The following is an 11,908-nucleotide window of genomic DNA, read 5'->3' as shown; positions in this document are numbered from 1 at the left end:
GTAATATAATATATCTTGTATTCCACTTCTTGTGACCTGTGGCTGTTAATAATTCCTTTGTCTTATGAATATGTATTGTTGCATTCAGCTGTGGTCAATGACCTAAGCCTTGCCACCTGTTGGCGCCATTTTGACATGTGTATATAATGTGGTCCTAGTGAAAACAAAGGATTTATGTTTAACAGTCAACTCCTTTCCAGCAAAGTTTTATGTCCAACTAGCAAAGACATTTATCTTGTTGACTCCAACATGAGCTTTTAAACTCATTTGCACGATTGACAGATATTTCTGAATCAAACATTTAGAAAACAATAGCATGTTGCTATGTCGTTTCATAAATTTAATAGAGATACATGGAAACTGTGAACCAAATAGCTTTTATTAATTAAATCATTAGTGGTTAAGCAATGAAACATTATACAGGAATCAGTTACCAACAAAACAAAAGCAAGGATACAGTTAAGTTGTGAACTACATTTTGTGCTCCGCTGTTCCAGGCCTCAGCACAGCTGCATGTTGTTACTGCTCTCAAGACATTTGTAATCCCCATCAAGTTGGTGAGCATTAAACCACTTTAAGAATTATCTTCCTTAATTGTGCATCAAAAGCTACAATATTTGATCATTGTTAACATGTAAGAGTGCCAATGACATATCTCTACAAACATCAAAATAACTTTGCTCAAGAAGCTGTTCTAAATGAAGAAGAGGTGCAGGCAGTAGAAGGCAAGAGGCTCTCTGGTATAATCAAAATGCTTGATGATTCACATTATATACAAAAAAAATAAACAAGTTAAACTGTGATGTATCTGAGATAGAAACTAAACTCTGACAGTAAAAATACTGCGGCAATGTGTTGGTCTTTGGGAAATGTAAAGTCTCTTTTTCTTTAATTTCACAAAGGTATCGTGCCTGTCTCTTCCTTAGCTCTCTGATAGACTGCTGATCTATCCAGGGGGAACTCCCTGTCAGTATGCCGAGATAGATTCCAGACCCCGTTACCCTGACCAGGATTTGTTTGGAAAATGCATAAAAGAATGCACATTTATCTTGAATATGCTATAAAAATGCAGTCAGAGCAGAACATTCAAGAATGACAGATATTAGTTCTTGAACCAATTCATGCAAGGCACTCATAATGCACCACCAGGAGTGGTGAATATATAAAACACATTTATACATCATGTTACAAACTAAAAAATGTGACATAAATGTGGACATATTTGAATGAAATGATCAATTGAAAGAGAGCAGTTGGAGATCAGGTAAAATGCACCCTTGAGCAGAGAAAATTATAGTGAGATGACTGGACACTAGGGGGCAGTGTCATACCGCAGCAATAACATACAGTACACTCTTGTTAGGAAACTTTGTCCTGCACAAAGACTGGACCCGAGAGTGCACAGTGTTGAAAAGAATCTAACCTGGTTCTATCAAAGGTTTATGATACTAGCTGAAAGAATTGGTCCTTATCTCAGTTTATATACGAAAAACATCTTTAAATAGCACAGAACACATTTTGAAGAAGATGAAAATGTGAATACTAGCGGTGAGTGAAAAGTAATGGACCGAAGAATGAGCTATCTTGGCTCTATTTTTTGCAGACCTTCATTTTCATGGGTACTGGTTAGTCATGGGGAAACTGGCAGTAAAATGTTACAATAGCAGGAAACAAGGTGTGCTAAAAGGACAACTATTAAGCTATATTCTGTCGAATGAAAAGGAGGTGACGTCAGCCAAGTGTAAATTGTGATCACATACAAAATCATACACAAATATTAAACTGTGAGCTCCAAACCTAGAAATTTCAACAGAATGAATGTGCTTCTAAATAATGAGTAAAAGCAGAATATGATAACACTTCCATTTTTAAACAGCTGAACAATGAATGAGTTGGAAGGAATAGTTTTGTGTCTGTGAAATATAACATTTGAATAAAACACAAGGACTTTCTGAATGAAGTGAGAACATGTACTCAATGTCTTAATGAATACTTTGGGAATCTGCTCCCCAACAAATTATTTTCTTAATGTTTAACAAATAGTTACTGACATTCGGTGAACAGGACAATGAGTCATTTCCATATTCTCATCCCACTATTTGTAAGTGGTTAGTGTTGTGATTTATAAAATGAAATGACATAGGAAACAATGACAAGTTAGATTTTGGCATTGGTGTCAATGATCTCTTTTTCATCAGAATCATCAGTTCCCTCCCTAAGTCCCGCCCACAACATAGGTACTCCTCATTCCATATTATTCTTCCTCTTTCAATTTTCATAATCATCTACACCATCCAAACAAAGAAAATGACTCTAAACAACCCTCGGAGTGCTTCAGCAAAAACCGGAAGATTTTTATTTAGCCCTTAGTGACCATGTTCTTTTTAAAAGCACAATCTTAAGTTGCTAAGTGATAATGGGCTTTTTTTCTTTTTGTAATTTTGGCCATTATTTCTATTAGTAATAATAACACTGTCTTGACCAAGTTAACTGCTGAGATCTGGGAATGCAAATGGTCAGACTTAGCTACTTGGGACCCTCCATGAGGTCGGCACCAGGCACCCACTGACTACCGGTTCCTCCCACTCCCTTTGCAATGTGCACAGTTTTTCTTAGCTAGACTGCTACTTGGCCCTGCCTTTGCACTTTGGCTTTTCTGTGCAGCATAAAATTGGAAAGGCATATGTGTTAGCAAACAGGGGTCTATTTACATGTCCAAGAGACCTCCAACGATGTAAGCATTCATTAGGAGATGTGTTTTTGTCCACGTGATGAATTTCAGCCCTATATTTACTTTCCCTTTAGCTCTGGTTTGGTTTCCACCATCTGCCACCAAATATCTAGCTATTTAGTTACTTAAATGCAGAGAAAACTGTCACACTACATGTTACTGCAGCTAGTAAGGGCCTCAAATTTTTACACCGGGTGATCTTTAAAGGGTCTCATGATAGAAGCATAACCCACCATAAAGCCCTTTATTTGTATTATATTTCTTTATAGCTTTAACCAAAGTAGTTTGTTGCTGAAGCTTTCATGACCAATAGGATTTTTTTGGCAGTCGCCTGCTTTTGGCTTGTTAACCACTTGTTTGATCAACAAACTAACCTGTTGAACTGGAAGCAATGGCACCATGTTACCAGATCTCAGCAAATACTTAGCTTTAAGTTATCATAGTTTATAGGAATAATGGAAAAAATCAAAAATTAAAACCAAATTATTCCCTTAAAAGGAACCTCAGGGTTGGTGCAAAGGGATATTTTAGGGATCTTTCTTTATCTAGTCGCTGTCTCTATCTCTGTCTTCATTCTCCTGCAGGACATCTTGGCTGTCCTCCTCTTCATCCTCTTCAGGCTCTTCCTCATCCCCTCCTCCATTCATCATCTCCATCTCAACCTCCACTGCTCCCTCCTCGACCTCCCCATCCACGCCGCTGAAGGGGTCCTCTTGGGACACTTCCACCATCTCGGTGCCTTGGACGACCTCGACGGCACCCTCACGGACCTTCTTGACGTGAAAGGTGAAGGGGGGCACCTTGTACACGGCAGTCTTGGACCGGGCATAAACCACATGGTCTGGTGTAAAGGCCTTCTTCACCTTCTCACGGGATGTCTGCATCTTCTGCTTGCGCTCAGGGTTGACACTCATGCGGGTTCCAAGCTTTCCCATCTTCTTCTCAATAGTGTGACGAGTCTTCTCCAGGTTCTCCCTGGTCCGTTGTCTGGTCTTCTCTATATTCTCTTTGGTTTTCAGCCTGGTCTTTTCAAGGTTCTCTTTTGTCTTCTGCTTTGTCTGCTCCAGGTTATCCTTGGCTTTTTGTTTGGTCTTCTCCAGGTTCTGTTTGGTCTTGGCTTTGGTCTTATCCATCTTCTCCTTTGAGAAAACCGTTTTCAGGTTTTGTACACGCTGCAGGCTGCTGCGCTTGATGCGCTCGGCCCGAGACTCTTCAATGGTCTCCTCAATCTCCACTCCCTCTTCATCTGATGAGAGGTCTACATGGGGTTTGTCTGCCTTCTCTCCTTCTTCTCCCTCTTCTCCAGGCTCTTCATCAGCTTCCTTAAGCTCTAGCAAGCTGCCTCCTCTGCTTCCTGACACTGACTCGGAAACCTTCATTGATTTAGAGACGTTGAGTTTTGAGGGAACCTTCACTTCATCCTGTGGAGAGAACAAAAAGTTGGTCAATGCTACTTCAAGTAAACTTTGCTGATATTCAAGCTTGACACATGAAATTATGGGCCAATGGAAGAAGAGGCAGAAAAGCAAATATTTTGTAAGAAGCAGCCAATGAATCACTTAATGACAGGTGTCTGTGAAAGGTGCTACATCAATCAACTTTGGTGCTTTGCTTGCTCTGGGATGTTTGGTGCTAGGCAAGTATCTTCAGTAGGTTTGTCAGAGACTGCCTAAGAATCTCTGCAGAGCTGAGGGTAACTGTAGAGTCAGGAAGTTCTGTCTTCGTTTACATAAATAAATTGATTAGTGCAGCTTAATGGTTGAAATGTAGCTTTAGATTCAACTTAAGGTAAATGCAGTCAATTTAGTTTAGGCAGAGTTTAAGTAGGGTTATAATTTGGGTTTGGTTAGTTGATAGCTAGAATTTAGCATCTTTGTGATGGTGTTATTGGCGAAGGAATCGAATGCCTCGACTATTATGAAATGCATAATGTCTTTTTTGTGCATTTTCCCTTTCTTTTTCTATGTGCACAAGTACACACAGGCAAAACGAGTTGATGAACATGACTCACCAGTCAGGGTTTTCTACACAATAGAGGCATTAGAGGCCAGCCTAAACAGAGATTTGGGCTGATTACGTTTGGCAGAGGCCAAGACCAAAAGGAATCTGTAAAGAGACTCCAGAGTTTTCACATTTATGTCATACTAGCGGGAGAAATGACAGAGAAAAATGTGTGACAAAGGAATGGAAACATGGATATGGAAATAGATGGAGGGGTTTCTGTTAGAGCTGTGAGGTGTTGAAGAGTTGCACAATAAAATCACGTTTTTAGTGCAAAACTGCACATACCCTTCTGCTCACATTAATTAAATATAGGTAGTTAACACACTTAACAAACCCTACAAGTACACACATAAACAAACCCTCGTTGGATTTAGAGGGGAGAGTAGAGCTTCATTTTGTTTTTTATCAAGGCGAGTTGAATATTTGTGGTCTTATTGTGTTTTACTCTGCAAGCTTACACATGCTTTGATTCTGAACAATGTATTAGCTCATTACAGAAACAAGAGAAACAACAGCAGGAGGGACATGGTATGAAAATGAGACTGGTTTCTACTTCGTTCCTCCTGTATTTTGTGGCAGATAACCCAGTAACTGTCAGTAATAATGTTGGTGTTCATATTCACCTGCCAATGGCCATGCATGTACTAAAGGTATGGAAGCCACATTTTTTTTCAAGTTATTGTTTTGCAATTCACATGTAAGTCTCAAGTGTCGTTGAGACTCAAATCACAGTTTAAAGTCCAATCACAATCAAGAAAGGTAAGTTTCAAGTCATGAGAGCAGAGTCGAGAGCAACAAGTACGAAGTCAAGGCCTAGTCCTGAACTTTCTATTTTGAGTCCTAAACAAGTCACCATGTATACATCACTTAATATTTTATCATGTAAGTTGGTATGCTTTTTCGAGTGGGGTCTAAGTTAATCAGATGAATAATGGGAGTCAAAGAGAACCAGAAATAGAGGTGTGAACTTCGCCTGGTTCGGGACCTTTAAATTGCTGCCAACATCATAGTCATCTCAATAACAATGTGAAAGCTGTTTCCTGTACTTTCAAATACATCAATTTAGAGCTTGATGGGAGAATTAAGAAAATACATAAAATAAAATCGCTATTATCACATCCATAACATAACATAATGTAACATAATGAAATGTAACATAGCGCAACATAGCATAGCGTAACGTAATATAAAATAGCGCAATGTAGCATAGAGTAATTTAATGTAATGCATAATGCATAATGTAGCGCAACATTACGTAACGTAATGTAGTGTAACATAGCGTAACGTAGCACAACATTAGAACATAGCGTAACATAGCGTAGCGTAACATAACGTAATGTAGCATAGAGTAACTGAATGTAATGCATAATGTAGTGCAGCATAACGTAATTTAGTGTAACGTAGCGTAACGTAGTGCAACGCAATGTAATGTAGCGTAACAAAATGTCATGCAGTGTAACGTAGATTAACGCTATGTAGAGTAACGTAGCGGAATGTAACATAACGTAGCAGAACGTAGAGTAATGGAAGTAACATAGCATAATGTAACATAGAGAAAACTTAATGTAACGCATAATGTAGTGCAACGTTACGTAACATAGCATAACATAACATGGTGAAACGTAGCGTAACGTAGAGTAACGTAGCGTAACATAATGTAGCGTAGCATAATGTAATGCAGCGTAATGTAATGCAGCGTAACGTAATGCAGAGTAACGTAATGTAGCGTAACGTAACATAGTGGAAGGTAACACAATGTAGCGGAATGTAGAGTAACGGAACATAATGTAGTATAATGTAACACTGATGCAGACTTTTTCTAGCACTCCCCTCAGGGCAAAGCACACCACTACTCTCAAGGTCCTAGGAATAGCACTTTAATCATTCATTCAATCCTTAGTTATTAACCTTGCAGCCCTCAGGGCAGAAAGGTTTGGATTGGGGTGTTTAGTTTTCTTACATAATTGTTTGGCTCAGCACAGTTTTCACACCTCTTGTCCAGAACACCACACACAGAACACAAGTATGAACGGACTCCACCTGACCCCGGCCCACCCTGATAATGCATTCCTGCACAGCAACACTCAATGCTCTTCTCCTACAATTGTCAGTTCCTCTATTCCCCTGGCCATTGCATCCTGCACCAACCTTTTACTCATCTTTCCTTTCCTTTCCTTTCCTCTTTTCTCATGTGCCCCCTTCACCTCGTAACTATGCTCCGACTTGTTGATGAAGGGATGGAAGGAGGGCTGAGGGGAGGGGGTCTTCCTCTTTCCATCACGGCAAATCCTCGTCCAATTGGGCTCCCAAATGTCTGCATGAGGCCAAAACTTGTTGTACGTATTGTCTTTTCCTTTCCCTCTCCATCGCCTTTATGGTCAAAACAGGAACACAGCCCAGCCAGAACAAAGGACCACAGGGAAGGGGGGGGTAAGGTGTGGAAAGGGGAGATATTTCTTTGCTGTCGTATGAATCGAGTTATAGCACAAGTGGGATGATGCTTCTGAGTCTTGGAAAAACCATCTGCTCAGCAGGAAGATGATAGCATCAAAGTGTTGGTTGGAAGGTGAGGGGTTTAGAGGGGGGGTCTCCTTTCTATTGTTTTCTGTAGCAATGTGATGGTGGTTTTATGAAGCTATTGTACTGCAGTATCTTGGGTAAACTTGACCTTGGATGAAGGATCTTGGCTTTCCTGAACAGCTGTGTTGTCAGGCGAGGCGGTTGGAAAATACCTGCCCCGTTTGAATTAATTACATCTTGTTTCGATCTCGAGGACAATGCAGTGGGTGTTGAAAATCGCTTAAGCACTGTGTGGTCCAAGTTTGATATGGCCTCACAGTTCGTCACAGGGGTCCTGTTAACAATTTGAATGTTTGCATGCTTCCTCTACTTAGAAAATAGCTCCTCTTTCTAGACACTGTGTGGTCTCCCATCATAACTAGAAGGAATTTTTGGACTATTGTAATCCTGCTTGTGAGTAAAGTGACTTGAGAAGAAAGGCTGAGCTTAGCACAGAGAGTGGAAGCAGAGGGAAACAGCTAGCCTGTCTGAAGATCTGAACACCTCCACCCTTGCGGTGCACACAGCAGAAAACACATGTTGACTTTATTTCATTGTATTTGAGGAAGTTGTACTTTAGTGTTGCCAATTTTTAAACCAATGTCATCAATCAAATTACCAAAACCAACTGAATTGCAATAAACCTACAACTTGAGTGGATCACTTTGGGAATAAGGGGGGTTCTAAAGCATGGATGGCATGTCTACTGGTTAGAGTTATCTTAAAGATTTCAGTTAAATAAACATCTGTTAAGTCAACTTATTTTCCTGAATGAGTTAGCTCAATAGGCGATTGAGTCAATGGTCCTTGCATTTGCAGAATTCTTTGACTTTGCGAACTGGGTGACTGTTTGAAATTCATTGCAAAAAATCAGAAGCAGCGTCCATCACCCCGCAGTGGCTGTTCTGCCAGAGAGATAAGGCGGAAGAGTTCATGTTTACGATGGCCAAGCTAAGAAAAGAGCAATGACTACAGACAATAGAACTTCAAAAGCATGTGCAAATCCCCCGAAATAGAAACAAGGTCACAAAAACACACCTTCACTTAAGACTTCTCATTGTAGGTGCCGCCAAAGAGAATGAGCTGAATCTGTTTAGCTTTTTTAATGACGTCTGTGCTGATGCCTTATCTTTAAGGAGCCTGTGTGTGTACAGGGAATGCCTGGGAAAGCCTCGTCTGTCAGACAGGAGTGTACAAGGTCAAGAGTTAATGTGTTTGCATAAGAATATTCAACTGAAGCTGGGATACAGGAGGGAATTCTATGCTGCTTGCATGTTTGTGTACGTCCACATGTACATGGAAAAAGTGTGGGGGGAAGTTCAGGCATTCACCTTAGTGTGTTGACTTCCTGACCCTCCTAATTTAATGGGACATTGTTCTTCCCTGAGGCTGCTGCGCCTAAGACAGGAAGGTACACTCAGAGCCATGGAAAATAGATGAATGAGGTATGTAATGGCTCCGTGAGTAACGTGTGTCCATGAGTGTGTGTGGCAGTGAGACTACACGTTGCCTTTAGCTCTCGCAAAACAAGAATGTACGTAGTCTCCATATCTGATTTGCACTTAAATTACAAAATAAACGTTGGGTGGGAAGTTGGTTGCAAAACACACCGAACCACAATGTGTTTGTGGGCGTGTGTGTGTGTGTGTGTGTGTGTGAGAGAGAGAGAGAGAAATGCAGGGAGAAAGGGAGGGAGAGAAAGAGCGCCAGTGTGTCCTGGAGCGATAGGAGTCATCGTCTTATGATTTGTTTATCAGAATATTAGTCTATGCTCTTTGGTCTGTTTTTGTGTGTGTGTGTGTGTGTGTGTGTGTGTGTGTGTGTGTGTGTGTGCGTGTGCACTTCAGCATGAAAACTTAAGCTTATGATAAATGACTGATTAAAGATAGAGGACAATCCTCTTGGACGTGTCATGACGTGCACTCGGAGAAAACTGCAACGTGACACTATTTATAATTTGTAACAGAGATCGAGGAGCTAAACACTTGTCAACACTATGTTACGTACTGTAGCTTTCATCACTGTAAATTAGCTGAAGACTTTAAGTGTGAGCAAACTTGGGAGTACAGTTACATCCAAGCTGGTACCCCAGTCTTTGTTCTTAATCTAGTTTATAATCATCAAGATCTTTGATCATCAGATTGGAGCCCTGTTTTGGACTCCTTGAGAAGCAGACATCCAGCAGGCAGATCATTGATGGCTCCGCTATTAAATCAGGTCACGTGACCTTAAACTTAGAGACGCTGCTGATACCAATTTTGATACCTAGACTTTATTAGCGGCCACTATACATGTACTCATCCAATACCAGTGCAATAACATATATACATGTTATTAGTGGTAAAATGCTGATTGCTGACATTTTGTTAGCTTTGACTAACATAACACTCTCCCCTAGTGCTGCAGTGTGTTTTTCACATAATAATTTACCTAAAACCAGTTGGGACTGAGAAATTTAATATCAGTGCTATATTGCATTTTCAGCAGTGTTTGTATTTGGAACAACTCTACATCACTGCACATCAGACTGCACCGCAGGGCATCAGATTGTGGGTTAGAGTGCATTTTAATCTTTACAGCCTCTTTCAGGCTTTATTAGCATTAAAGACATATCTGTACACACGGTGGTCTCTTTTTTTTAATATGGAGAGAGAAACTGTATACATCTTAAATATACGTACCTGTGTGGAAATCTGATGTTAAAAAAATATGGCACTCATGTATTTAAAAAAAGGAACAAATAGTCAAATCTTCTAGTAAACTGACAAATCCAATTCGACTGGTAGCTAATAATATGAATATGAACAGTATGAAGCCTATAGCTCTAACAAAAGCATTGTGGATGTGTCAGTTGCTGAGATCAGCTGGCTGCTGCTCTGTGTTGTCAGCACAACTCAATGTCTCTCTTTCATGATGAGTGTGCACGGTGACTTCTGACTCTGCCGCTGCACAGCATGAGGCCTGAACGCCACGCGGTGTTTCATAAGGGAAAAGTTGGTTTTTCATTTTTTCAATTATGATTTATTCCTTTTCTGTTGCCGTAAAAAACTAAACTTGTATCAGGCGTGCAGTAAAAAATGGTGTGTTGCTGTATGCAAAAGTGTCTTTTAATGATTGAAATCCGAAATGTTTATATTATTAAGAGAGTGCTTGGACCTTATCTTTAAAGGTCCAAAGACATCCGCTACAAATTATGTTACATTTCCAGCTCATACTGGCAAAATGAAACCTGCTTCAGTTGAGCAATCCATCAAAGTGATCATCAATTTCACACTTACATCATTCTGAGGAGTTAATTCTTCACAGTCTTACAAATTAATCTGCACTGATACTGCATAACTCTTCACCAACACTTTAACACTGCCAAAATTGCAAACTTGATTTTCACAAATGGATTCCAAATGTCAAGAGATATTTTTGTATTTCCTAACCGAGCAGAAATTAATGGAAAGTAATGGTTGCCTGGCACGAGAAGTAAACATTATTCATGAAATATGAACTGGAGCTTGCAAATGTTTGGCTGTTTCTATCTCAACAAGATACCAAAAAATGGATTAAGCTTTTATCTGCTGTGATATTTTTCATAGCTCTTCCAAAATCAATTTATTGTAATGAACTGTAATGAATTCATTCTCACGTGACAGGCTTTTGGATAGCAAAAAGAGAGAACAAATCGCACCACTTATGGCCTCCCTATCTGTTTGATGGATTGCTTTGTTTTATCCCAAAGTATTTGCACTGTTTTGATTTATTGTCCTGTTTCTTCACTTTATTTTTAGGCACTTTAAGCTCCTCCCCCTGTATAAAAGGTGCTATAAAGTATATATTTTAAAATGATTATAATAATTACTGTTAAAGCTGAGCATGTCAGCCAGGTCACTGCTGGGTTAGACATCTCAGTTCCCTTGGCAATAAACTGATCTCCTGTAACAGTCAACCAGCTCGGGGAAACCATGGCAGCAACAACAATACCAGAGTAGTTACCTCAGCCGCGTGTGTGCCAAGTGTGTGTGCCAACACTTCCTGTCTCTGTCTGAAAACTCTTCATTCTGTTTTTTATCTAAACATCTACTTGAGTACATCATCTCATTGGTGTTATAGTTTCTTTAAGTGTTTTGTATAAAGCGTACTAATAAAAATCATTCCAGAACAAACACATTTAACTTCCTCCACTGGCAGTCAACAACGTTTAGTTGTACTGGTGTCTCCATGGTAACAGTGGTGAGCCTGACGGGAACTATAATGTTGTTCAGATGAAAGGAAAAAGAAAACAGACGAGTCACAGAGAAGCCCTACTGTGTGTGTGTGTGTGTGTGTGTGTGTGTGTGTGTGTGTGTGTGTGTGCGCGCGCGCATGTGCGTGTGTGTGTGCGTGTGCATGTGTGTGTGTTCGTGCATTGACTCCATGTGCTCATAAAGATGATCATTTGTGTATGAACGTGTGTGTATTGAAGGTTTTTGTATGTGCGTATGTCTAAATGTGCACGTATTTTACTGTGTGTGTGTGTGTGTGGGTTTGTGGGACCAGAAGCACACCATGAAAGCTTTCCACTCGGAGCCCACACTGCAACCACTCATCAGCCTTATGTAGGGGAGGAGAGAGAGAGTAATCCCG

At 40.1% G+C, this 11,908-nt stretch overlaps 1 protein-coding gene across 1 annotated transcript in view; it reads right to left on the bottom strand.

Moving 5' to 3' along the window:
- Positions 1-361: 361 nt before the first annotated feature.
- Positions 362-11,908, bottom strand: part of LOC138593536 (caveolae-associated protein 1-like) — a 29,964-nt gene continuing 18,417 nt past the window's right edge. The window contains exon 2 of the mRNA XM_069664593.1: positions 362-4,152. Coding sequence (XP_069520694.1) covers positions 3,277-4,152 — 876 coding nt within the window. The 3' untranslated portion in view covers positions 362-3,276. The remainder of the gene's footprint in view (positions 4,153-11,908) is intronic.

The sequence above is a fragment of the Semicossyphus pulcher genome, unplaced genomic scaffold (assembly GCF_022749685.1).
Source record: "Semicossyphus pulcher isolate SPU_LCO1_2020_fin unplaced genomic scaffold, fSemPul1.0.p SCAF_16, whole genome shotgun sequence".
Classification (NCBI taxonomy): Eukaryota; Metazoa; Chordata; class Actinopteri; order Labriformes; family Labridae; genus Semicossyphus; species Semicossyphus pulcher.
This window is presented reverse-complemented; position numbering and strand designations above follow the sequence as displayed.